This window comes from Balaenoptera physalus, assembly GCF_965194825.1.
Source record: "Balaenoptera physalus genome assembly, chromosome: 10".
In the NCBI taxonomy this organism is placed as follows: Eukaryota; Metazoa; Chordata; class Mammalia; order Artiodactyla; family Balaenopteridae; genus Balaenoptera; species Balaenoptera physalus.
This window is the reverse complement of record NC_138889.1, coordinates 5,967,082-5,992,971: the sequence shown is the minus strand read 5'-3', so window position 1 is coordinate 5,992,971 and position 25,890 is coordinate 5,967,082. Positions and strand designations below refer to the sequence as shown.

The 25,890-nt window shown below is 37.1% G+C and overlaps 1 protein-coding gene and 1 long non-coding RNA gene across 12 annotated transcripts in view; one reads left to right on the top strand and one right to left on the bottom strand.

Annotated features, from left to right (window-relative positions):
* ARHGAP32 (Rho GTPase activating protein 32) overlaps nucleotides 1-25,890 on the bottom strand; it is a 278,046-nt gene that overhangs the window by 74,835 nt on the left and 177,321 nt on the right. For all 11 annotated transcript variants that reach the window (XM_082476188.1, XM_082476189.1, XM_082476190.1 and 8 more), the window contains 4 exons: nucleotides 12,076-12,213; nucleotides 9,917-10,009; nucleotides 8,899-9,021; nucleotides 7,264-7,341 (listed from right to left, as the gene is read on the bottom strand). In XM_082476188.1, the coding sequence (XP_082332314.1) occupies nucleotides 7,264-7,341; nucleotides 8,899-9,021; nucleotides 9,917-10,009; nucleotides 12,076-12,213 (432 nt within the window). The remainder of the gene's footprint in view (nucleotides 1-7,263; nucleotides 7,342-8,898; nucleotides 9,022-9,916; nucleotides 10,010-12,075; nucleotides 12,214-25,890) is intronic.
* Nucleotides 12,221-25,890, top strand: part of LOC309667636 — a 101,970-nt gene continuing 88,300 nt past the window's right edge. The window contains exon 1 of the long non-coding RNA XR_014267867.1: nucleotides 12,221-25,654. This is a non-coding gene — a long non-coding RNA (uncharacterized lncRNA). The remainder of the gene's footprint in view (nucleotides 25,655-25,890) is intronic.

Genomic DNA, 25,890 nt, shown 5'->3' with positions numbered 1-25,890 from the left:
TGATCCATTTTGAGTTAATTTTTGCATATGGTGCAAGAAATAAATCAAAGGATTTCTGGAGGCATAAGGAAATCCAACTGTTCCAGCATAATTTGTAAAACAGACCATGTTTTCTTCACTGAACTGACATTGAACCTCTGTCAAAAATAAGCAGCCCATGTATGTGTGGGTCTACTTCTGGAATCTATTCTGTCCTGTTGACTTACTTGTCTATCTTTCCCCTAATGCCACACTCTCTTGGTATTGCAGTTTTATAGTTGAGTCTTCAAATCAATTAGTGTTAGTTCTCCAACTTTGTTCTTCTTTTTCAAATTTGTTTTGGCTGTTCTTTTCTAGGTCCTTTGCATTTCCATATGAATTGTTTAATCTGCTTATCAATTTCTACAAAAAATCTGCTGAGATTTTCATTGGGATCAATTTGAGAAGAGATGGCATCTTAACAATATAAAGACTTCCAACCCATACACGAGGTATATATCTCTCATTTTTAAAATATTCTTTAATTTCTCTCAGAAATGCTTTGTAGCTTCCAGGACACAGATCTTTTTTCCGATATATCCCTAAGTAGTTCATAGTTTTGATGCTATTACAAATGGGTTTTATTATATTTTCTGACTGATGTTAAGGCTACTGGTCTGTGGACTAGATATGAAATAACAAGACGTCCATGCAGTTGTCCCAAGTATATATATTTTAAATATACACTGTGTATTTTAAATACACAACTACTTTCATTTTATTTCTCCTTTATATGTGAAAAATTATACTGACTTTTTTGAAATTGTGCTTGTAGGTTGGTATATCATTTGTAAATTTCATTTCAGGATCATAAGGAAAGATTTCAGAAATTATTTATCATAACAAGGGGGTATAGGGTTTGATGAGGTTAAGAACTACTACTCTAAGCCATTTTGTCAATAATTTCCATGAAACTGAATGTTTAAGCATCATTTGCTAGGACATATTCTGATGTTACAAATTAACAAAAGGAGCTATCTAGAAACTAATTTCTCTCTAAACATCAGTGGCAGCTGCTAATGGCACTAATAAGAAAAATAAAAAACTGCAGTAAGTAACACAGAAAATAATTTAAGAAAATTTACAAATTTTTGTGATCCAAGGGGGGGAAAATACAAAATTGGAACTCACCAAGCTTGTGTTCTGGCTATATCACTGACTTACTGTCTTTGTAAATCAGAACAATCTATCTAAATTCCTTTGTCTCAGGATTTCTATAATTTTAAAATGACAGTTTAGGACCAGATGATCCACTACCATCTTTTCTAATATAGAAATCTATGATTCACACATGTAGACAAGCAGAAGCCACTACTGGTTCATTAAATTACTACTATGATCTGTTCTTTGCCCAGAATGCCTAAATTTCTACCTAAGCTCTGACACTAAACAGCGAAGTAACAATGGGCTGTAGTTTAGTCCCCTTTTGCTTTAGTTTCCTTGTCAGTAAAAGAGAGGTAATAATAGTACCTTCTTCATAGACTGTGAGAATTAAAGGTTAATGGAAAGCACACGTAAGAGCACCAAGAAGTGTTACAATTCCTTATACTGGAGTACCACATACTCCCTCTTCCCTTGAAATTCTATAACATTACAGATGAAAAATTACAGTATGTGATTTCCCATTACTTAACTGGAGAGGAAATATTTTGCTCTATTTAATTTTGAGTAATGAAAGGTGTAGCTTTGAATTCCGTACATAAAATGATGGTCTTCATATAAATAAGTGGGTAAATTGTCTTCCTCTATTAAACTACTTACTACAAGTGACAAGGTTTCCAAATATCTTCCCTTTGGGATAAAGAATACTTTTCTGAAAATAAGCTACTTGGAAGCACATTAAACTCCTGAGGTAAGGGAATGTTTACTGTCCAAGATTTGCTTCTCTGTCATTGTACACAGAAATCCTCACACAACCTTCTGGGGTACCCTGGAAAAATAAAATAGCCAATCCTTGATCATCCTGTGGAGAACCAAGAGAACATGAGCTGTACAGAGTTCTGTCACTCTCTAAATGGTATTTTATCTCTTAGATTGACTGTATCCCAAATACATTTTAGAAGATTTTCTGGGGGGAAAGGAGAACACTCACTAAACTGTGTTTAATTTTTTCCTTTATCTGTGCACAGGATAAACAATGGGAGGCTGGGTCAGTGGTTCTCACATTTTGTGCTTATTCATCACCTGAGGAACTTGATAAAATTCAGATTCCTGTCCCCATCCCCGGAGATTCTGATTAGTAATATCTGGCTTTAACATGTTTCTTGGGTCATTCTGATGCCAGTGGCCCCCAGATAAAATTTTGCCAAACATGGCACTAACAAACAAATAATCCTCAAAGATTTTAACATTTGACATCTGTGTTATGGCTTTTACATAAGAAAAAAAGACTTTCCAGACACCTCACCTCACATTTCCAACCACAGTCCCCAGGTAAGTACGAAAGCTGATGACATTTATTTTTAACAAGAAAGAAAAAGCAAAGAGCTTTTCTTTTTTTTTTTTTTTTGCTGAAGTACAGATTATATGATGAAACACCTCAGAAAACAAAGGTAAAAGATTCAATATACTCTTTAGAAGACAAGTAAAAAACAGATTTCAGCATTTCAAACTACTATAGTTAATATAATTTCACACTTCCTACTCCCAGAAGTTTAAGAAAAGAAACATAGTCACAGTATAATTTAAACACATGGATGAACTAATCCTTCTGTCCCCACAGCAAAATTATGGTCTAGGTTAGAACAACACACACACTGGCAGAATGCTGATCTTCATCAACCACCAGCTGACTGGCAGAGTCTACCTACAGCTCAGAGTAAGCACTGCTTCCAGAAGAGTGGTCTGAGGAACACCTGGGCCAGAATCACATGGATAAAAATGCAGTCTTAGTCCCATCCCACAACCAGTGAAACCGAATCTCAGGGCTTAGGTCGTAGGATTTTATGTTTTAGCGTGTTCCCCATGTAACATGTCATAAGCGTATCAAGTAAAGTTTGAGAATCAGTGCTGAAGGGAGAGCAGGAGTTATGGTAACATTGGTAACAAGTGAAGATGGCAGTACAGCACCCTTAGCTATAGTGGTAAATGCTACTCCTTGGACTAATTTTATTTGCAAATTAAGAGAACAGTGCAATAAATACCATCACAGCCCTATCAGAATGGTTAAAACCACCACAACGACAACTGAGAGCTGTCGAACGCTGATGAGAACGCGGAGCAGGAGCCCCGCCGCTGCTGCTGGGAAGGCAAAACGGTAACAACTACTTTAAACCACGGTTTGGTAGTTTCTGACAAAGCTAGACATGACCTTACCATACAATACAGCAAGTGCACTCTGTGGTATTTACCCAAAGGAGGTGAAAACACATCTGCACAAAAACCTGCCCATGGATGTTTACAGCAACATTATTCATAAATGCTCCAAACTAGAAGCAACCAAGATGCAGTGTAATAAGTGAATGGAAAAATAAATGATGGCATAGCCATAATAATGAATATTAGACAGGGAAAGAAAGGAACTATCAGACCATGAAAGACATGGAGGAACCTAAAATGCATATTGCTAAGTGAAAGAAGCCAGTTTGAAAAGGCTACATACCATATGATTCTAATTATACGATGTTTTGGAAAAGGCAAAACTATGGAGACAATAAACAATCAGTGCTTGTCAGAGGTTAGGAGGAGAGAAGGATGGATAGGTGAGCACAGGAGATTTTGGGGACAGTGAAACTACTCTGTATGAAGCTGTAATGGTGGATACATGTCATTATGCATCTGTTAAAACCCACAGAACTATATACATCACAAAGAGTGAAACTTAATGAAAATATGGATTATAGTTAACAATGATGTATGAATATTGGTTCATTAAAGGTAACAAAAAGCAAACCCCAAAACTGTTTCCATCATTATGGAGGAGGATGTGATACTGACACACTGTATTCTTATCCTTGTGATTCTGGCCCCGGTGTTCCTCAGACCACTTTTCTAGAAAGAGTGCTTACACTGTGCTGTAGGTAAACTCTGCTAATCAGCTTGTGGGTAATAAAGTTCAGCATTTTGCCAATTCTATCCAATGAATTGTAAAGCAAGATGTTAATAGGAGAAACTGTATACATGTGTGGGGCAGGGAGTATATGAAATTCTGTGTATTATCTGGTCAACTATTCTGTAAACTTGTACTAAATGATAAAATCTATTAATTATTTTTTAAATAATAAAAAAAAATAAAACAAAGTCACAAGCCAGCAACTGCACAGCATCAGTTCACAGGGCTCTGAGGGAAAGGCTTCTGCACGCCACGTGTACCCTGTCATGCCCCGACAGCTGGGCGGAGAAAACGACACACGAGACTGAGAAAAAAGGAAAGCGGAGTCCACATAACACGCTATGAACACGTCAGGTTGAGCAGACCTGCCCGCACGCCGACGCCGCATCCCCAGAACACGTCCCTTCAGCGGTCAGAGCGCCACAGCTCAGAGCTGGCCTCCATCCTGGGACGCAGCAGCCCACATCTTTGCTCCCCTTCACCCTCTCCCCCGAGAGTGGTCAGCTCTAAATGGCCTTGATTCCCGGAAGACCACTGTCCAAGCTACCCCAAGGCCAAGCCCAGCCCCTCGTCTCCTGCTACTGTATCAGGAAGACAGGTTTCCCGCCTCTGTGCTTCCTCCTTCATGGCTCACTGACAAAGCTCAGTTTCCAGAGTCCATCTGTGTGACCAGGACAGGTCAAGCTGGCTAACCGGTCACATGGCTGCTTCACGTCTAGCCGGTCTACCCAGGTCATCTGGACATCCTCTCCTCTGAAGACATGCACAAGACTCTGCCTTTCAAAGTCACCACCTCCAGGAGCCCCTCCTAGATCTCCTAGGGCGTCCTGCTGGGCTCAGAACCTCCCACTCATCTGCGAGGCCCTGAGGAGGGGACCAGTACTGCTTGTCCTCCTCGTCCTGCCTCGGGGCACGGTGTCAGTGCCCAGAGGGCCTTCTGCCATGAGTGAAACGAAGGCCCTGTACCAGCCTGTGAGTACCACTGGCCCCTTCTCAGATGCTGCCTGAGGACAGTGGGGTGGGGAGGGGCACCCATGAAGCAGTCATTCCCAGGGCTCCTTCCTCCCAAGGCCCTCAAGCTCTCTGCAGTCATGGCCAACAGCCCTACGCTCTGCCTGCCCTTGGCCTAGGAGCCAGCCTGGCTCAAGCAGGGCCCTACTCTTTATCAAGTCTATGAGCGAGAGTCCAGGAAAGGCCTTCAAGCAGCCCTAAGAGTGGCCCCACCCACCTAGCCATCCGGGACTGGCTACATAATATCTCCCCAAATTCTTATGCTGAAGCCTTTAACCCCGGTATCTCAGAGTGTGACTGTACTCGGAAACGGGAGCGAGGAGGACTGAACTGTGTGGGTCCTTCCCTTAAAGTATTCAGTTCCTTGTTTAAATGAAGTTTTGACAGTGACATTTAAAGACCTGCTCCTGGTTTCACGGGAGCCCCCACGCCCCCAAAGCAACTCCTCTTCTCACAGTCATACTCCAACACGGTCTAAACAGACCAGCAATCCTGTACGAAAAACATTTCATTATCAATTATAAATCAGTCCTGAAAGCTTAAAAACCTGTTTTTATATTAAATAATTTGTTTGGGGAATAAACTAATTTTTAACTCTAAATAAAAGTTAGGAAGATAAATCTATACCTAGCACAGAGTCAATACTCAATAAATATCTGTTATATGAAAGAAGGGAAAACCCGTTATTTCGCAATCATGGAATTAAAATGTTAAGAAGGACTGACGGGATTACAAGCGGAACTGTCTAAGAAGACACTAAAGTCCAAAGAAAGCAAGTGACTTATCTAAGATTATAAGAAAGGCAGCAATATCAAGAATAAAACATAACTGTCATTTTAAAGCCAAATTTACTTTTTGATCATCTTTGGGACCCTAACATTTATAGCTCATTGCCATGAACATGGAGAACTGACCTCTTAATAAGAAAAAGAGGTAACACCAGTTTTCCATTTAGTTTTATATTTAATCAGAAGCACCAATTATTCATAACAATTAAGAAATCAGAGCACAGATAAAGAAGGACTGCAAATTATACAAATAAGAAAATTTGTGGGGTAATAAAGATGATTTTTTTGCTTTTAATCATCAAATTAAATTGCTATAAATGCTTTTATAACAGATAAAGAGAGAGATAAACTTAAATCTGCAAAATAAAAAACTGAATTATTTACATTTAAAAATCAACATTTATTGAGTGAAAACTATGCATCAGGTCTGCTCTAGATACTTTACATATTTTATCCTGACACATTTAATCTTTGCGATAATCTTATGAGATTAAGCATAGTCCTACAATCCCCATTTTACAATTGGGGAAACTAAAGCACAGAGAAGTAAAATAACTTGCTCAACATAACACAAGATTAAAACCCAAGCAATCTAGCACCAGAACCCATGCTCTTAACCACCACGCTATCCTGTTTTAAAGTGTATGATTATTTTTGAGAAAATACATTTTATTAAAACCTAATAGCTTTTATTTTATATGCATTTAAAGCTCAAGATATTTATATGATAGTTATTAATATTTCTAACTGTACAGCACGAGCATTTAATCTATGCAGCATTTTAGGAACACTTTTATAAATAGACAACAAATATATTCAGGATACAATTTTAAGGCATATTTAGATGCTCTTCTAGTGGTAGTTTTAAAAGTTAAAAGGAAACTTTTCTATCCTATGGAAATTAGTGCTAGCCAATCTAAAATATGCCTTTATCAGGTCTCAAATTACTTAGGCGTATAAGGAAAAAGAGACAGCTTTAGATTCTGCTGTTATTCTGCAATTCATACATTGTTTACATTAACAGTTACAATGCATTAAAAAAATATTGATCAACCTGACTTAATTCTAGAGAGAAAACATATGTGATTCATGATTTTAAACCGCGGTGAAAAGCAAGGCAGAAGCACAGTCCCGATAACCTAGACGTGGCCACCAGGCGTGTGATTCTGCTCACACTTTGGCTGCACCACCACACAGGAAAGAAGAAGGAGATCAAAACAACCACAACAGTAACTCGAAAAGGAAACCCACGTCTAACATCATCTACATTTTTTTTATCACTGCAGACAAAATTTCTCATGACAAAGTCCACTGCCAGCACATATTATAAACAGAAATATTACTGAAAGAAAAAACGATCTTTGAATTTTCCACACCAAATTCTTTGTTGCCTACCTGAAATCCATGCTTGCCTCTCCACCATGTGCTTAACACTTTTGGGGGCATGTCAATAACAGAAACAATGTCTCCCACCTAGGAGAAAACATTTAAAGTGAAACGTTTTAAATCAATTTTTAAAGCAATTGTCTGTCTAGAATTTAAATCTTAACTGTAACAAAAGGGTAAAGTACTATCTTATTTTCTGGCTCATTATTTCTGGTAAAACATTAACACTTCTTTCTGTAAGGAATTTAATAATCTTAACCATTTGTTAAGGAGAGGTTTACAAAAAGTTAAGCAGCACAAAGACTGTGGTCCAACTAACACCTGTAGTAACTTCAGAAAGCCTGATTGATAGCATAAGATGTCTGAACACCAGGCATCATACCATCATCACTTCTGTTAAAATACTCTGTTAACTGCTGTTACTAAAGGTGATCAGATTCACTATAGTGAATCTAAAAGGCAATTTTAAATACTCATATTTAGAACAACAGCGGCTTCTATTAATACATTTAGCGAGCGCTTACCATGTGCCGGGCACTGTGCTAAACATTTGACATATCTTATTTCATCATATAGGAAAGCTCTAAGATGTCTACAATTACTGGGTTATTCTTAGTACATGTAAAACTGAATGACAACTACATTTCTTTTAATAGATGGTTCAATATAACATTCCCACTAAATAGCTGACTTTCTTCACTTTAAAAGACAAACGAATGAGTTTGTACAAACTTTTACAAAATTGTAAGTATGAAAATGGCAATAATAGTTTTTAATACTATATTTAAAGGAAGTTGTATTCTTCAATCAAAATAACTGATGATCTCTGTGATAAACCAGTTAAGCACTTCAGAGCAATGTTGCTAATGTACACAATATTGCTTTAAGAATTTTTTTTGTATATTCACAACTAATTTTTCCAGTCACGAAAGTCCTCTTCACAAAACCATATTTGCTAACAGACATGGTATCTTTCAAGACCAAGGATTCCTTTGTGTATAGAGCTAAAAATTTAGTTTGAGAACAGCTGGAATTCTATACAGTAAAAATTTACACTTTGTTTCCTCTTAAACTGAATAACTGCCAGCATTTTCTTTGGTCTCTCATCAGCCAATATTAAAGGAAGAAACTTAATTCTCCTCCTTTTGCATCTGATAGCAAGAAATGTTCATTTCACTTTTCATCTGGTCTTTACCTCAATCTATGAACAATGAGAAGAAAGTATCACTGGGTATTGTTTTTAGGTGCTAAAAACACACAGACAAAAGAGGATTTGGCTTTCAAGAAGCTCACAGAGACAAACAGGAGAACAATTATGATTGAATGTAGTAAGTAACATATCAGAGATAAGCCTTGAGAACAGCTCAGAATGATGTTCAGTGCAGGTTCTGGGGGGTATGTATTTCCATGGAGTAGAGGGAAGGAGATCAAGGAGACTTCCTAGAAGAAATGGGAGACATTTAAGCTGGATTTTCAAGAATGAGTACAGTCATTAAAATAAAAGTAGATGGCATGCCAGGCTGAAGGACAGTGATGCACAGGAAAACCTGGTGCTTTTCATTAAGGAAATGACTGCAACAGTTAAAATTGAGGCTAGAAAGAGAGCAGGGACTGAGCTAACACACGGCAGCTTTAGCCACTTACCTCTAAGGTCAATTCATCCGGGGCCCGAGCAGTGTACCTCTTGATAACATGGGCAGCACCAACAGCAGGAGTGTTAATGGATGATTCTTCATGAACTAGAAGGTGATTTCCCTTATTATCAATCTGTAACAAAGAAAATGTACTATGAGATGGGTAAAGACATGGGACTTGCAAGTTTCTTTGTGTATCTATGTAATTCAACTTGACTTAGAAAAAACATAACCCAAAGAATATTAAAAAAAAAAACAAACTCACCACTTATTGAGTACTTACTATATGCCAGTCATTGTATTATACATATAACATACACACTTTAATCTTCATAACTCTAAAAGATACTTATCATCATTATCAACACTTAAAGATGAAGATGCTAAAGCTAAAAGAGGTTATGTAAATTATGAGAGATTAAATAATTTGTCCCAGATCACACAGCCAATAATGAAGAACCAAGATCTCAGGGCAAGTTGGCCTGGCTCTAAGGTCTATATTCTTTCTACTTTTCATTGCCTTCCCAATTTCCACTGAGAGGAGAGAATAATGTAACTCTATATATGCAAATTAAGGAGAAAAACCTAACCTATTGATAGGAGGATACTCTATCACTCAAGACATTCTTAAATCAGACTCTTTAAAAGGTTAATTGTCTCTTGTTCATCAATGACTAAAAACTATTTTCAGTTACTAAGCCAATTAAATATATATATATACATATATATACACATACACCTTGCTAAATGTATATACATTAATATATCAATATTATTTAATATATTAAATACAAAAATAACAGGTGTCATTGTGATTCGTAAAATAATATTAAAATTAGCTTCCTGGATTATCAAAGAAAGATTTGAGATGAAAAATATTTAATGTATCACATACCTATCTTCCAGAAGAGGAGAATAAGTGCCATTTATTCAATTCCTGAAACTCAACAGCTATGAAAATTAATATTCAATTTCTTAAGTAGAGAATTTAAAAATTAACTTTAATAAAAGATGAACTGGATTAATACCTCCATCCAAGTAAGGGCAGGTCCACAATTGATCTTGTTGCCAGCAATAGCTGAAAGGCGGGACAGGTAAGCCATAAGCATCTGAGTGACTGACTAAAGAAAAAGAGAAGATTCAGTGGTAACAGAATAAAGATACTACACTCTTTGTCAAAGAAACTGGTGTAAGTTGGTTGTTCCTGGGAGAAAAAAAATCTGCAGATTTTTATGCATTTTCATAGTTACGGAGGTTCTTCACAGAGGCTTAACAGTTCCATGAACTGACATTACAGGCACTTACATAACTTCCTGTCTGGTGCAGAACTTTCACTTTAGCCCCTCATCATCAGGGCTCATACTACTGTACAGCTTCTAATTTGGTTGCCTTCTCTTTCTATTTTTGTATTGAAAGTGTAAAACGATAGCAGAGACATACTTGCTTTTCCACCCGGCTTCCCCCTGCTACTCTGAAATGGTTTCTTCAAGGCCTGCTGCAGTCTTCACACACCCAGCCATGGCAGGACAGTTCGTACGTGATCCTACACCACGAGTCAACGGATGGGTCCAGGAATGGGACCCAACATTAGCTGACCTAACAGGAGTTGCTGCAGGAATTAGGAACCGTGACACAAAATTTCAGCTCAGTCTGGCTGCTGTCTTAAAAAGAAATGAGAACCTGGCCCCTGTTGGGAGTGGTCATGCTCTGAGACAGTCTGAGAAAGAAATACACAACAGACAAGGCAGACAGGGAAAAGGAGGCAGAGAGACGTCCAGCCTTTCTATGGTACGAAAGGATCTGCGGTTTGAGGACATTCTTGAGGTTTGAGGACATTCCGTGTCACGGTGTCAGTTCTTGCATGACTGAAGTCTCCACTCTGCCCTCACTACATGATCGCCCGGGAATTAACTATAGATGTGAAATGGCTTCCCTTCAGGACTTCCACTGTTTTCAGGCATCCACTGTGGCTGCCAAGGAGTCTAACGCCAATACGTTTCTTGTTCCGTTGAGAAAAACCTTGTTTTTGCTCTCCGGAAGCCTTTTGGGTTTCCTCTCTGTTTTGGCATTTTGAAATTTTACCACAATGTTTCTAGATGTGTGTCTTTTCACTTATTATATTTAGCACTTAACGGGCCCATTTAATCTGAAAACAGGCCCTTTTTTAATTTAGGGGAATTTATTATATTTTTAGTTACTGCCAACCACTCTCTCCTCCTGTAACTCCTACCAGAGGAACAGGAACTTGGAGGAACTTCTGGATCTATTCTCTGTGATTCCCAACAATTCTCTCACAACTTTGTGTCCCTTTTGGGGCTGTGTTCTTACAAAGCTGGCCCTTCCTGCTCACTAATTCTCTCTTCATCTATGTCCATTTTGCATATAGTCCAGCTGTTAAGGTTTGCTATTATTAAAATTAATTTTAAAACCACATGTTCATTTCTAAGATCTCTGATTATTTTATTTTTTAAAACTCTGTTCTCATTCCATGAATGTGACTGCCTCACTTTCTCTCTGAGGGTGGTAATTATGCTTCTGAAAGCCCTCTGTTTGCTCTTCTGTTACTTCGTTTATTCGGTTTTCACATTGAAGATTTCTAGTTTACCTGTCCCTCTGCAGTCCTCCTGTACAAGTTTCTTATGCTGTATTTTCTTGCCCCCATAAATCTCATCCCATCTACTTTCAAAGATTCCTCACAAGTTTTGATTCCCTGATGGTTCTTTTTACTTTCTGATGTTATAAAAGAATCTCTTTCCTCCTAAATTAAAAAAAAAAATCTCTTATATTTTTACTAGAAATTTTTGGCAGGAGTGGAAATAAGTGCATGGGCACAGCCTGCCATCATAAACTGAGTAAACAGCATCATTTGAATACACATTTCTTTGATTATTAGTGAGGTCAACATTTTTCCATATTTTTGCTTCTATATTTTGCATTCTCTTTGAAAAATGATCTGCTCATATATATTGCCCATTTTTATATTAAGATATGAGATTCTTCTTATAAAATTATACACTGAACCTATTTCAATTCGAAATATCCTAACAGCATTACTAATTTTTCAGTTAAGAAATAATTAATCCCACGAATCTTCCTGAGTGCTCAATATAAGCTTTTATTTAGTATACTGGCAAAAAAAATTCTGCTAATTTATAGTGATTACTTCTGCAAAGTACTGAATGCTTACCTCTAGACTGTCCTTCAGGGCCTCAGAACGGGGAAGCTCTGAGAGCTGGGAGAATCGTCGGTCATAAATACACAGATGAAGATGTTTATCAAGTACCCGAAAATCTTCATAACTTCTTTTGACGATCCAACTTTTGCCCTATGAGTAAGAAAAAAAAAGACTCCTATAATTTGTCTCTATTAGGAATGGTTAGGAACCAGGATTTGTTCCATAACGATATCTTATTCATGAGATTTTATATTTACTAATTAACTTGACAATAAATAGTTAAACTCCAAAAGCCTATAGTAAGTTATATCACATTAAAATGTCAAAAATGGAAAATAAGCTAGAACTGTCCACTAAACCTCTTCCTACCACTGATCAAGCCCACTGGCTCTCCTTGGGAATAATAACTGGTAGATGGGAAGATAGCATGTGACCCTAAACCCACAGAAAGAACCATAAAATGATTTTGCGTGGGAGAATATTACCAGAAATTAAAGAAAAATAAAACCAGGTCACTGATCAGTTACCATGAACATTTCTGTGACTGAAACTGGAAATACACTGAAAATTAATACTACTGAAATTTCATCTAGAAGCATTTGGTGTGCATATATTATCTAGAACCCACTATACCTCCCCACTTCTCAGTCTTTCTTCCTTTCCTTGCCTAAACTCACAAGCTCATTAGAAATGAAAATCTGCTCACAGAGCATATTTATTACACACTGTCTTCTAAGTTTCTCTTGAATCTATCACTTTGTAGCCCGAGCTTTATTAAGGACCGACATCATTTCTCACCTCCCTGCTTTTGATCTTCTCCGCCACTCCCCTCCCCCAACACAAAGTACAAAGTTTGTCAGGTCACACCGACAAAAGGCCTTCAAAAGCTCCCGTGGGCAGTAATGATGAGCTGGTCCCCACTCCACACCATTTGGTTTGACAGTTCAATCCACTTTTACATGGAGGCTTTCATCTCATAGCAATCTGGAGGGGCCGGGAGACAAAGCAGCCATCTCCGAATTGCAGGAAACATCTCTGCTGTAGCTCTTTTCCATCTGCCTCCGCCAGACGGGGCAGAAGCAGAAGGCACCATTCCATGGGAGAGGTGCTGAATTCTAAACACAGGTATGTCCATGACTAACAGGATAAACTTGTCTAGTCCTACTGTGGACTGCAATTCTCCATTACACAGACGGAAAGCAATACCACCTCCCTCTTTCAGAGGGCTGTTAGAATGACATAAGAGAACAGATGTGTCAGATATTTTTAAAGAACAGTCTCCTGGTTCCTATTCTAAGAAATGCTAGTTCAATAAATCTGGAATGAGATCCAGTTAATCTGATGAGCAGCCTGAGTTGGGAACCGCTGCCCCACGAGATTAAGTGCAAACATACTTGCACATTATCAGGGCTTGCATCGTCTGGGCCTCTCTAAATTTGCAGTGTGATCCCACTCACTACTCCTCCATGCCGTGTCTTTGCTTCCAGTTATGCTCAATCACTTGCATTTCTTCCATGTGTGAAATGTTCCCTTTCTTGCCTACATGATTTTTAAGTGCTCTTCTTCTACTATGGAAAGTTGTTCTTTTACTCTTCGCTCAAGTAAACTCCTTTGTTTTTTCAGTTCTACCACTGCCTTCTACCCAAAGCATTCCTGAGTGACAACAGGTGGTTAAATATTTGTTCCTTTGGAATGGCAAAAATAAAAAATAAAAATGAACAACAAAGCAGAAAAAAAAAAAACAACTTATCGCATAGTTGCAAATATTTTTTCTTTCACACATAAACATTTCAAAAATTATGCAACACTTCAAATATCAGAAAATTACAAAAATTAATTTAACATATGTATATCTCCATCACAGAGATTAAACAGATGTCGACTTTTTATTTCAAAGCTCTGGATATTTCAAATTGAAATATAGTTGACTTACAGTATTATGTTAGTTTCAGGTGTACAGCAAAGTGATTCAGTTATACTAATTATTTTTAAAATTATTTTCCATTATAGGTTATTACCAGATATTGAATATAGTCCCCTGTGCTATACAGTAAATGCTTGTTGCTTATCTATATTATGTATAGTAGTTTCTATCTGTTAATCTCATACTTCTAATTTATCCCTCTCCCCCTCCCTTTCCCCTTTGGTAAGTATAAATTTGTTTTTCATGTCTGTGAGTCTGTTTCTGCTTTGTATAGAAATTCATCTGTATTGTTTTTTAGATTCCACATATAAGTGATATCATACTTTCTCCATCTAACTTACTTCACCTAGTATATTCTCTAGGTCCATCCATGTTGCTGCAAATGGCAATATTTCATTATTTTTTATGGCTAAGCAATATTCCATTGTATAAATATACCACATCCTCTTTATCCATTCACCTGTTGATGGACACTTAGGTTGCTTCCATGTCTTTGCTATTGTAAATAGTGTTGCTATGAACATTGGGGTGCATGTATCTTTTTGAATTAACGTTTTCTCTGGGTATATGCTCAGGAGTGGGATTGCTGGGTCATATGGTAGCTCTATTTTTAGTTTTTTAAGGAACCTCCATAATGTTCTCCATAGTGGCTGTATCAATTTACATTCCCACCAATGTGCAAGAGGGTTCCCTTTTCTCCACACCCTCTCCAGCATTTATTATTTGTAGACTTTTGATGATGGCCATTCTGACAGTAGTGAGGGGATACCTAATTTTTTTTTAATTTTAATATTAATTTTTTTGGGGGGTATAATTGTTTTACAATGTTGTGTTAGTTTCTACTGTACAACTAAGTGGAGTTCCTGTGCTATACAGCAGGTTCTTATTAGCTATCTATTTTATACATATTAGTGTATACATGTCAATCCTAATCTCCCAATTCATCCCACCCCACCCCCTGTTTCTCCCCCTGGTGTACATATGTTTGTTCTCTACGTCTGTGTCTCTATTTCTGCCTTGCAAACAGGTTCAACTGTACCATTTTTCTAGATTCCACATATGTGTGTTAATATACGATATTTGTTTTTCTCTTTGACTTACTTCACTCTGTATGACAGTCTCTAGGTCCATCCACGTCTCTACAAATGACCCAATTTCATTCCTTTTTATGGCTGAGTAATATTCCATTGTATATATGTACCACATCTTCTTTATCCATTCATCTGTTGATGGGCATTTAGGTTGCTTCCATGACCTGACTATTGTAAATAGTGCTGCAATGAACATTGGGGTGCATGTGTCTTTTTGAATTATGGTTTTCTCTGGGTATATGCCCAGTAGTGGGATTGCTGGGTCATACGGTAATTCTATTTTTAGTTTTTTAAGGAACCTCCATACTGGTCTCCATAGTGGCTGTATCAATTTACATTCCCATCAACAGTGCAAGAGGGTTCCCTTTCCTCCACACCCTCTACAGCATTTATTATTTGTAAATTTTCTGATGATGCCCATTCTAACTGGTGTGAGGTGATACCTGACTGTAGTTTTGATTTGCATTTCTCTAATAGTTAGTGATGTTGAGCATCTTTTCATATGCCTGTTGACCACCTCTATGTCTTCTTTGGAGAAATGTCTATTTAGGTCTTCTGCCCATTTTTTGATTGGGTTGTTTGGCTTTTTTTGATATGGAGCTGTATGAGCTATTTATATATTTTGGGTATTAACCCCTTGCTGGTCACATCGTTTGCAACCATTTCCCCCATTCCATAGGTTGTCTTTTCATTTTGTTGATGGCTTCCTTGCTGTGCAAATGCCTTTAAGTTTGATTAGGTCCCATTTGTTTAATTTTGCTTTTATTTCTTTTGCCTTGGGAGATGGTCCTAAGAAAATATTGTTATGATTTATGTCAGAATATTTTGCCTGTGTTCTCTTCTAGGAGTTTCATGGTGTTATGTCTTATATTTAGGTCTTTAGACCGTTTTGAGTTTATTTTTGTGTATGGTGTGAGGCAGTGTTCTAACTTCACTGATTTACATGAGGCTGTCTAGCTTTCCCAACACCACTTGCTAAAGAGACTGAAGAGACCTCTGCCCATTTTTTAATCAGAGTGTTTTTTGCTATTGAGTTGTAGGGGTTCCTTGTATATACTGGATATTAACCCCTTATCAGATACGTGGTTTGCAAATATTTTTTCCCATTCCACAGGTTATCTTTTTACTTTCTTGATGCTTTCCTTTGCAGTTCAGACCTTTTAGTTTTTTTGTAGTTCCACTTGTTTATTTTTGCTTTTGGAATCAGATTTTAAAAAATCATCACCAAGACTGATGTTAAGGGGAATACTACCTGTGTTTTCTTCTAGGAGTTTTATGGCTTCAGGTCTTAACATCTAAGCCTTTAAACCATTTTGAGTTAACTTTTGTGTATGGTATAAGTCTATTTTCATTCTTTTGCATGTGGTGGTCCAGTTTTCCCAGCACCATTTATTCAAGAAACTGTGCTTTCCCCATTGTATATTCTTGGTTCCTTTGCTAAAAACTAAGTGACCATACACGTGTGGGTTTATTTCTGGGCTCTCTATTCTACTCCATTGATTATTTTTCTGTTTTTATGCCAATACCGTACTGTTTTGATTACTATAACTCTGTAATATAGTTTGAAATCAGAGCACACGATACCTCCAGTTTTGTTCTTCTTTCTCAAGATTGCTTTGAATATTTGGGGTCTTTTGTGGTTCCAAACAAATTTTAGGGGTGTTTCTTCTATTTCTGTGAAAGATGCCATTGGAATGTTGGTAGGGATTGCACTGAATCTGTAGATTGCTTTGGGGAGTATGCACATTTTAACAATATCAATTATTTCAATCCACGAGCAAATAATTATCTTTCCATTTATTTGTGTCATCTTCCATTTCTTTCAGCAGTGCCTTAGTTTTCAGTGTACAGATCTTTCACCTCCTTGGTTAAACTTATTCCTAGGTATTTTTTTACTTTTGATGCAATTGTGGGATTGTTTTCTTAATTTCTCTTTCCGATAATCTGTTATTATAGTTTATAGAAATGGAACTGACTTTTGGTAAGAAGCTTGAAGCTTTCCAACTAAGATCAGGAACAAGGCAAGGATATCTTCGCTCATCACTGATTTAAAACACTGTGCTGGAATTCCTAGCTAATGCAGTAAGACAGGAAAAGGAAATAAAAGATATATAGATTGGTAAGGAAGAAATAAAACTGCCTTTGTACACAGATGACATGATCATCTAGGTAGAAAATACAAAACAAAACCAAAAAAAAACCATCTACAACCAGTAAGTGATTATAGCAAAGTAGCAGGATACAAGGTTAACATACAAAAATCAATTGCTTTCCTATATACCAGGCAATAAATAAGTGGAGTCTGAAATTAAAAACACAATACCATTTACATTACCACCCCAAAAATGAAATACTTAGGCATAAATCTAACAAAATATGTACAAGATCTATATGAGGAAAACTATAAAACTCTGCTGAAAGAAGTCAAAGAACTAAATATGGACAGATATACCATGTTCACAGACAGGAAGACTCAGTATTGCCAAGATGTTAATTCTTCCCAACTTGATCTACAGATTCACGATCCTTCCTCAGCCTAAACCCCAGCAAGTTATTTTTCTGAATATTGACAAACTGATTCTAAAGTGTATATGGAGAGGCGAAAGTCCCAGAATAGCTAACACAATATTAAAGAAGAAGAACAAAGTTGGAGGATTGTCGGTATGTAACTTCAAGACTTACCATAAAGCTACAATAATCAACACAATATGGTATTAGGAAAGGAATAGACATATACATAAATGGAACAGAATAGACAGCCCAGAAACAGACCCACCTAAATACAGTCAACTGATGTTTGACAAAAAAGCAAAGGCAATACAATGCAGAAAAGATGGTTTTTGTCAACAAATGGTGCTGGAACAACTGAACATCCACACACAAAAAAATAAATCTAGACCTAGACCTAACATCTTTCACAAAAACTAACTCAAAAAGACCTTAGCATAAGACACAAAACAATAAAACTCTTAGAAGATAACATAGGAGAAAATATAGATGACCTTGGGTTTGGTGATGACTTTCTTTAGATACAAGAGCAAAGGCACAGTCCATGAAAGAAAGAATCGATAAGCTGGACTTCACTGAAATTAAGATTTTTCTGCCCTGTCGAGAGAATGAAAAGACAAGCCACAGACTTGGGAGAAAATATTGGCAAATAACATATCTACTGATAAGGGATTTTAACCAAAATATACAAAGAACCCTTAAAAATCAACAATAAGAAAACAAACAACTGATTTTAAAATGGGCACCTCACCAGAAAGATGAGGTGATGATACAGATGATAAATAAGCATATGAAAGGATGCTCCACACCATAGGACATCAGAGCAAGGCAAATAAAAACAAGAAGGTATCACTACACATCTATTAGAGTGGCAAAAATCCAGAACACTAATGACACCAAATGCTAGAGAGGATGGGAAGCAACAGGAACTTTCCTTCACTGCTGGTATGAATACAAAATGGTACAGCCATTTAGGTAGACTTTTCAGTTTCTTACAAAATTTATCATACTCTTAGCACAAGATCCAGCAATTGCACTCCTTGGTGTTTACCCAAATGAGCTGAAAAGTTATGTCCACACAAAACCTGCACACAAAGGTTTACGGCAGCTTTATTAAAAGCTGCCAAAGCCTGGAAGCAACCAAGATGTCCTTTAGCTGGTGAATGGATAAATGAACTGTGGTACATCCAGACAATGGAATATGACTCAGCACTAAAACAAAGTAAGTATCAAGCCATGAAAAGACATGAAACTTAAATGCATACTGCTAAGTGAAAGTAGCCACCCTGAAAAGGCTACATACTATATGATTCCAACCATATGACACTGTAGAAAAAACAAAAGTATGGAGAAAATTTAAGAAAAAAATCAGTGGTTGCCAGGGACGAGGGGGAGTGCGAGATGAATAGGTGGAGCACAGGAGATTATAGGACAGTGAAACTATTCCACATACTATAATGGTGGATACACATTATAAATTTATCCAAACCCACAGAATGCACAACACCATGAATGAACCCTTAATGACAATGGTACATCAATGTAGGCTCATCAGTTGTAACAATGTACGACGTTAGCAGGGGAATGTCCATAGTGGAGGAGGATGTGCATGTGTGAGGACAAGGGATACGAGGGAACCTTGTACTTCCACTCAATTTTGCTGTAAACCTAAAACTGGTCTAAAAAAAAAGTTTATTAAATTTATAAAAAGTAATCATGTTCTCTTCTCTCTATAGAGTCTTGCTGAAATAAATAAATATCAATAAGCAACCACATAAAGGAAATAAAATTCAGAGCCTCAAAAGGTAAATACTGGGGACTGGATTTCAAAATTCATGTCTTCATATATCAATAAACTGATTTCTTTCAACTTTTAAAAACTGTTCTTGTGCTAGTAAAAAGTCTGCGTTTTTATACAGATTTACATGCAGGACATTAAAACCGTAACACATAATTTGCAAATTCTCTCAAACTGTTTTAAAGTCACTGAGTAAAATTCTAAAAATAGTAAAATACCTATCTTTTCAGTAGATGTGGAAGAAAAACTTTAAATTTCATACGTAAAAAAACAACCTTAATCATGGAATTTCTAAATGGGCTGAATAAAGTAAATGATCAGAGTATTTCAGAAGTTCAATTATTTTATGAAGAACAGGACAAAAAATTCACTATATACATCTGTCCAAATTTTAATTTGTGGCTAATTTATAACCTTAATAATTATTACTATCAAGTAAGTATTGCTCTCCAAGGATAACAAAAATCAACAATTCTTAACAAGGCTCATAAAGAAGAATGAGAGAAAAAGAAAAATACCAGTGTATATAGGATCAAATTTCTAAGACAAAATTTTGTTCTTCTTTCTTTCATTCATTCACCAGATATTTACTGAGCACCTACATAGTACCAAGCCCTGGAGTGAGCATTAGAGATACAACAGAGAAAGTACCATCAAACCTCTGACTGCTTAGAATTTATTTCTAGTGAGGAAAACAATACTTTTTAAGTTAATAAATACATAACTAAAATAATGATACTTTTGTGCTATGAAGAAGTGATATCTAACCTGCCTCCTGAGAACTGAGCAAGCACCAGACACAGCAACTGCGTGTGTGAATGGAGTGACGAGCTGACCAAAAGGTCAATGCCTTGTTGCAGGAAAAAACTCAGGGTCTTTTAGGAACTGACTGAAAGCTAGTGAGACCAAAGCGTAGGAGTGAGAAGATTGTCCCATGATGCTTAGAAAAAGTAGGCAAGGTCCAGATCCTGCACGGCCCACACAGGCCTTGGTAGCAGTTTGGGTTTAGTTTTAAATTCAATGGAAATCTACTGAAGAGTTTTAACCATGAGAGTAACATGTTTAAATTTACATTTTACCTCATTCTGGCAGTTGAAGGGTTATAATCAAGTATAGGGTGCAAACGCAGATGCTATCAACAATGGCCTAACAAGATACAGCGTTTGAGATATAGCTTGGTAATAATAGAGGTGGAAAGAGTTAGACAAAATCTACACATACTTGCGGTCCTTTCTGAGAAGAACAGTCTTCACCCATGTCCTCTGAAGACTCTTTTATCATGAGAAAGTATATCATGCAAAAGAATTAGTACTATGAATTAACTGTATGTATGATGAAGTTCAGTGAAAAGAAAGACCTGATTTAAATCTCAGCCTGGCCTTATCCCAAATAGGGGACTTTACACAAGTTACTTAACACCTACGAACAGCAGTTTATTCTTCTACATAATGGGAATAGTAACACATATATTTCAGAGAAAAGTTTTTAGGTTTAAATAAGAATGTCTGCAACCTGCTTATATTCAATACATTGTGTTCATACACAGATGCTCTTCAAACGTTAATAATCAACTCCACCCCCTTAGTAACAACATATTCTAAACCGACCAAGTGGAGGAGTTATTTAATACCGAGGAATGCATTTCTGATGGTGGAATTTCAAGCATCAGAGTACAGGAGATATTTTGAGACAGAAAAGCATTCCCCTAAAACCAACTGTTTACTCCATCAACGGGGACATAAAGAAGCTTTCACATGACTGTAAATTTTTTTTTTAACATCTTTATTGGAGTATAATTGCTTTACAATGGTGTGTTAGTTTCTGCTGTATGACAAAGTGTATCAGCTATACATATACATATATCGCCATATCTCCTCCCTCTTGCATCTCCCTCCCAACCTCCCTATTCCACTCCTCAGATGGACACAAAGCACTGAGCTGATCTCCCTGTGCTATGCGGCTGCTTCCCACTAGCTATCTATTTTACATTTGGTAGTGTATATATGTCCATGCCACTCTCTCACTTCGCCCTGGCTTACCGTTCCCCCTCCCTGTGTCCACAAGTCCATTCTCTACGCCTGCATCTTTATTATTCCTGTCCTTCCCCTAGGTTCTTCAGGACCTTTTTTTTTTTTTTTTAGATTCCATATATATGTGTTAGCATGCAGTATTTGTTTTTCTCTTTCTGACTTACTTCACTCTGTATGACAGTCTCTAGGTCCATATATATATATGCCACATATATATATGTGGCATATATATATATGTGGCACATACATGTGGCATATATGTAGCACATTGTATATATGTGCCACATCTTCTTTATCCATTCATCTGTCGATGGAAACTTAGGTTGATTCCATGTCTTGGCTATTGTAAATATAGCTGCAATGAACATTGTGGTACATGACACTTTTTGAATTATGGTTTTCACAGGGTATATGCCCAGTAGTGGGATTGCTGGGTCATATGGTAGCTCTATTTTTAGTTTTTAAGAAACCTCCATACTGTTCTCCACAGTGGCTGTATCAATTTACATTCCCACCAACAGTGCAAGAGGGTTCCCTTTTCTCCACACCCTCTCCAGCATTTATTGTTTGTAGATTTTTGTATGATGGCCATTCTGACTGGTGTGAGGTGATACCTCACTGTAGTTTTGATTTGCATTTCTCTAATGATTAGTGATGTTGAGCATCCTTTCATGTGTTTGTTGGCAATCTGTATATCTTCTTTGGAGAAATGTCTATTTAGGTCTCCTGCCCCTTTTTGGATTGGGTTGTTTGTTTTTTTGATATTGAGCTGCATGAGCTGCTTGTATATTTTGGAGATTAATCTTTTGTCAGTTGCTTCATTTGCAAATATTTTCTCCCAGTCTGAGGGTTGTCTTTTTGTCTTGTTTATGGTTCCCTTTGCTGTGCAAAAGCTTTTAAGTTTCATTAGGTCCCATTTGTTTATTTGTGTTTTTATTTCCATTTCTCTAGAAGGTGGGTCAAAAAGGATCTTGCTGTGATTTATGTCATAGAATGTTCTGCCTATGTGTTCCTGTAAGAGTTTTTTTTTTTTTTTAAAGAAAGGATTTTTTTTTTTTTTACTACTACTTTTAAATTTATTTATTTATTTACTTATTTATGGCTGTGTTGGGTCTTCGTTTCTGTGCAAGGGCTTTCTCTAGTTGTGGCAAGCGGGGGCCACTCTTCATCGTGGTGCACGGGTCTCTCACTATCATGGCCTCTCTTGTTGCGGAGCACAGGCTCCAGACGCGCAGGCTCAGTAATTGTGGCTCACAGGCCCAGTTGCTCCGCGGCATGTGGGATCTTCCCAGACCAGGGCTCGAACCCGTGTCCCCTGCATTGGCAGGCAGATTCTCAACCACTGAGCCACCAGGGAAGCCCCCTCCTCTTAAGAGTTTTATAGTGTCTGGCCTTACATCTAGGTCTTTAATCCATTTTGAGTTTATTTTGGTATATAGTGTTAGGGAGTGCTCTAATTTCATTCTTTTACATGTAGCTGTCCAGTTTTCCCAGCACCACTTATTGAAGAGGCTGTCTTTTCTCCATTGCATATTCTTGCCTCCTTTATCAAAGATAAGGTGACCATATGTGCATGGGTTTATCTCTGGGCTTTCTATCCTCTTCCCTTGATCTATATTTCTGTTTTTGTGCCAGTACCATACTGTCTTGATTACTGTAGGTTTGCAGTATAGTCTGAAGTCAGGGAGCCTGATTCCTCCAGCTCCATTTTGCTTTCTCAAGGTTGTTTTGGCTATTCGGGGCCATTGTGTTTCCATACAAATTGTGGAATTTATTGTTCTAGTTCTGTGAAAAATGCCATTGGTAGTTTAACAGGGATTGCACTGAATCTGTAGATTGCTCTGGGTAGTATAGTCATTTTCACAATGTTGATTCTTCCAATCCAAGAACATGGTATATCTCTCCATCTGTTTGTAACATCTTTAATTTCTTTCATCAGTGTCTTATAGTTTTCTGCATATAGGTCTTTTGTCTCCTTAGGTAGGTTTATTCCTAGGAATTTTGTTCTTTTTGTTGCAATGGCAAACAGGAGTGTTTCCTTAATTTCTCTTTCAGATTTTTCATCATCAGTGTATAGGAATGCAAGAGATTTCTGTGCATTAATTTTGTATCCTGCTACTTTACCAAATTCATTGATTAACTCTAGTAGTGTTCTGGTAGCCTCTTTAAGATTCTCTAAGTATAGCATCATGTCAACTGCAAACAGTGACAGCTTTACTTCTTCTTTTCCTATTTGGATTCTTTTGTTTCTTTTTATTCTCTGACTGCTGTGGCTATAACTTCCAAAACTATGTTGAATAACAGTGGTGAGAGGGGGCAACCTCATCTTGTTCTGATAATAGTGGAAGTGGTTTCAGTTTTTCACCACTGAGAACGATGTTGGCTGTGGGTTTGTCATATATGGCCTTTATTACGTTGAGGTAAGTTCCCTGTATGCCTACTTTCTGGAGGGTTTTTATCATAACTGGGTGTTGAGTTTTGTCAAAAGCTTTTTCTGCATCTACTGAGAAGATCATATGGTTTTTCTCCTTCAATTTGTTAATAAGGTGCATCACATTGATTGATTTGCACATACTGAGGAATCCTTGCATTCCTGGGATAAACCCCACTTGATCATGGGGTATGATCCTTTTAATGTGCTGCTGGATTCTGTTTGCTAGTATTTTGTTGAAGATTTTTGCATCTATGTTCTTCAGTGATATTGGCCTGTAGTTTTCTTTTTTTGTGACATCTTTGTCTGGTTTTGGTATCAGGGTGATGATGGCCTCGCAGAATGAGTTTGGGAGTGTTCCTCCCTCTGCTGTATTTTGGAAGAGTTTGAGAAGGACAGGTGTTAGCTCTTCTCTAAATGTTTCATAGAATTCGCCTGTGAAGTCATCTGGTCCCGGGCTTTTGTTTGTTGGAAGATTTTTAATCACAGTTTCAATTTCAGTGCTTGTGAATGGTCTGTTTTTATTTTCTATTTCTTCCCGGTTCCGTCTCAGAAGGTTGTGCTTGTCTAAGAATTTGTCCATTTCTTCCAGGTTGCCCATATTATTGGCATAAGGTTGCTTGTAGTAATCTCTCATGATCCTTTCTATTTCTGCAGTGTCAGTTGTTACTTCTCCTTTTTCATTCTAATTCTGTTGATTTGAGTCTTCTCCCTTTTTTTCTTGATGAGTCTGGCTAATGGTTTACCAATTTTGTTTATCTTCTCAAAGAACCAGCTTTTAGTTTTATTGATCTTTGCTACTGTATCCTTCATTTCTTTTTCATTTATTTCTGATCTGATTTTTATGATTTCTTTCCTTTTCCTAACTTTTGGTTCTTTTTGTTCTTCTTTCTCTAACTGCTCTAGGTGTAAGGTTAGGTTGTTTATTTGAGATGTTTCTTGTTTCTTGAGGTAGGATTGTATTGCTATAAACTTCCCTTTTAGAACTGCTTTTGCTGAATCCCATGTTGTGTTTTCATTGTCATTTGTTTATAGGTATTTTTTGATTTCCTCTTTGATTTCTTCAGTGATTTCTTGGTTATTTAGCAGTGTATTCTTTAGCCTTTATGTTTCTATTTTTTGCAGTTTTTTTCCTGCAACTGATATCTAGTCTCATAGCGTTATGTTGGAAAAAATACAATTTCAATTTTCCTAAGTATACCAAGGCTTGATTTGTGACCCAAGACATGATCTATCCTGGAGAATGTTCCATGAGCACTTGAGAAGAAAGTGTATTGTGTTGCTTTTGGATGGAATGTCCTATAAATATCAATTAAGTCCATCTTGTTTAATGTGTCATTTAAAGCTTGTGTTTCCTTATTTATTTTCATTTTGGATGATCTGTCTATTGGTGAAAGTGGGGTGTTAAAAGTCCCCTACTTTGATTGTGTTACTGTTGATTTCCCCTTTTATGGCTGTTAGCATTTGCCTTATGCATTGAAGTGCTCCTATGTTGGGTGCATTATTATTTACAATTGTTACATCTTCTTCTTGGATTGATCCCTTGAGCATTAGGTAGTCTCCTTCTTTGTCTCTTGTAATAGTCTTTATTTTAGAGTCCACTTTGTCTGATATGAGAATTGGTACTCCAGCTTTCTTTTGATTTCCATTTGCATGGAATATCTTTTTCCATCCCCTCACTTTCAGTCTGTACGTGTCCCTAGGTCTGAAGTGGGTCTCCTGTAGACAGCATATATACGGGTCTTGTTTTGTATCCATTCAGCCAGTCTGTGTCTTTTGGTTGGAGCATTTAATCCATTTACATTTAAGGTAATTATCAATATGTATGTTCCTATTACCATTTTCTTAATTGTTTTGGGTTTGTTATTGTAGGTCTTTTCCTTCTCTTGTGTTTCCTGCCTAGAGAAGTTCCTTTATTTAGCATTTGTTGTAAAGCTGGTTTGGTGGTGCTGAATTCTCTTAGCTTTTGCTTGTCTTTAAAGGTTTTAATTTCTCCGTCGAATCTGAATGTGATCCTTGATGGGTAGAGTAATCTTGGTTGAAGG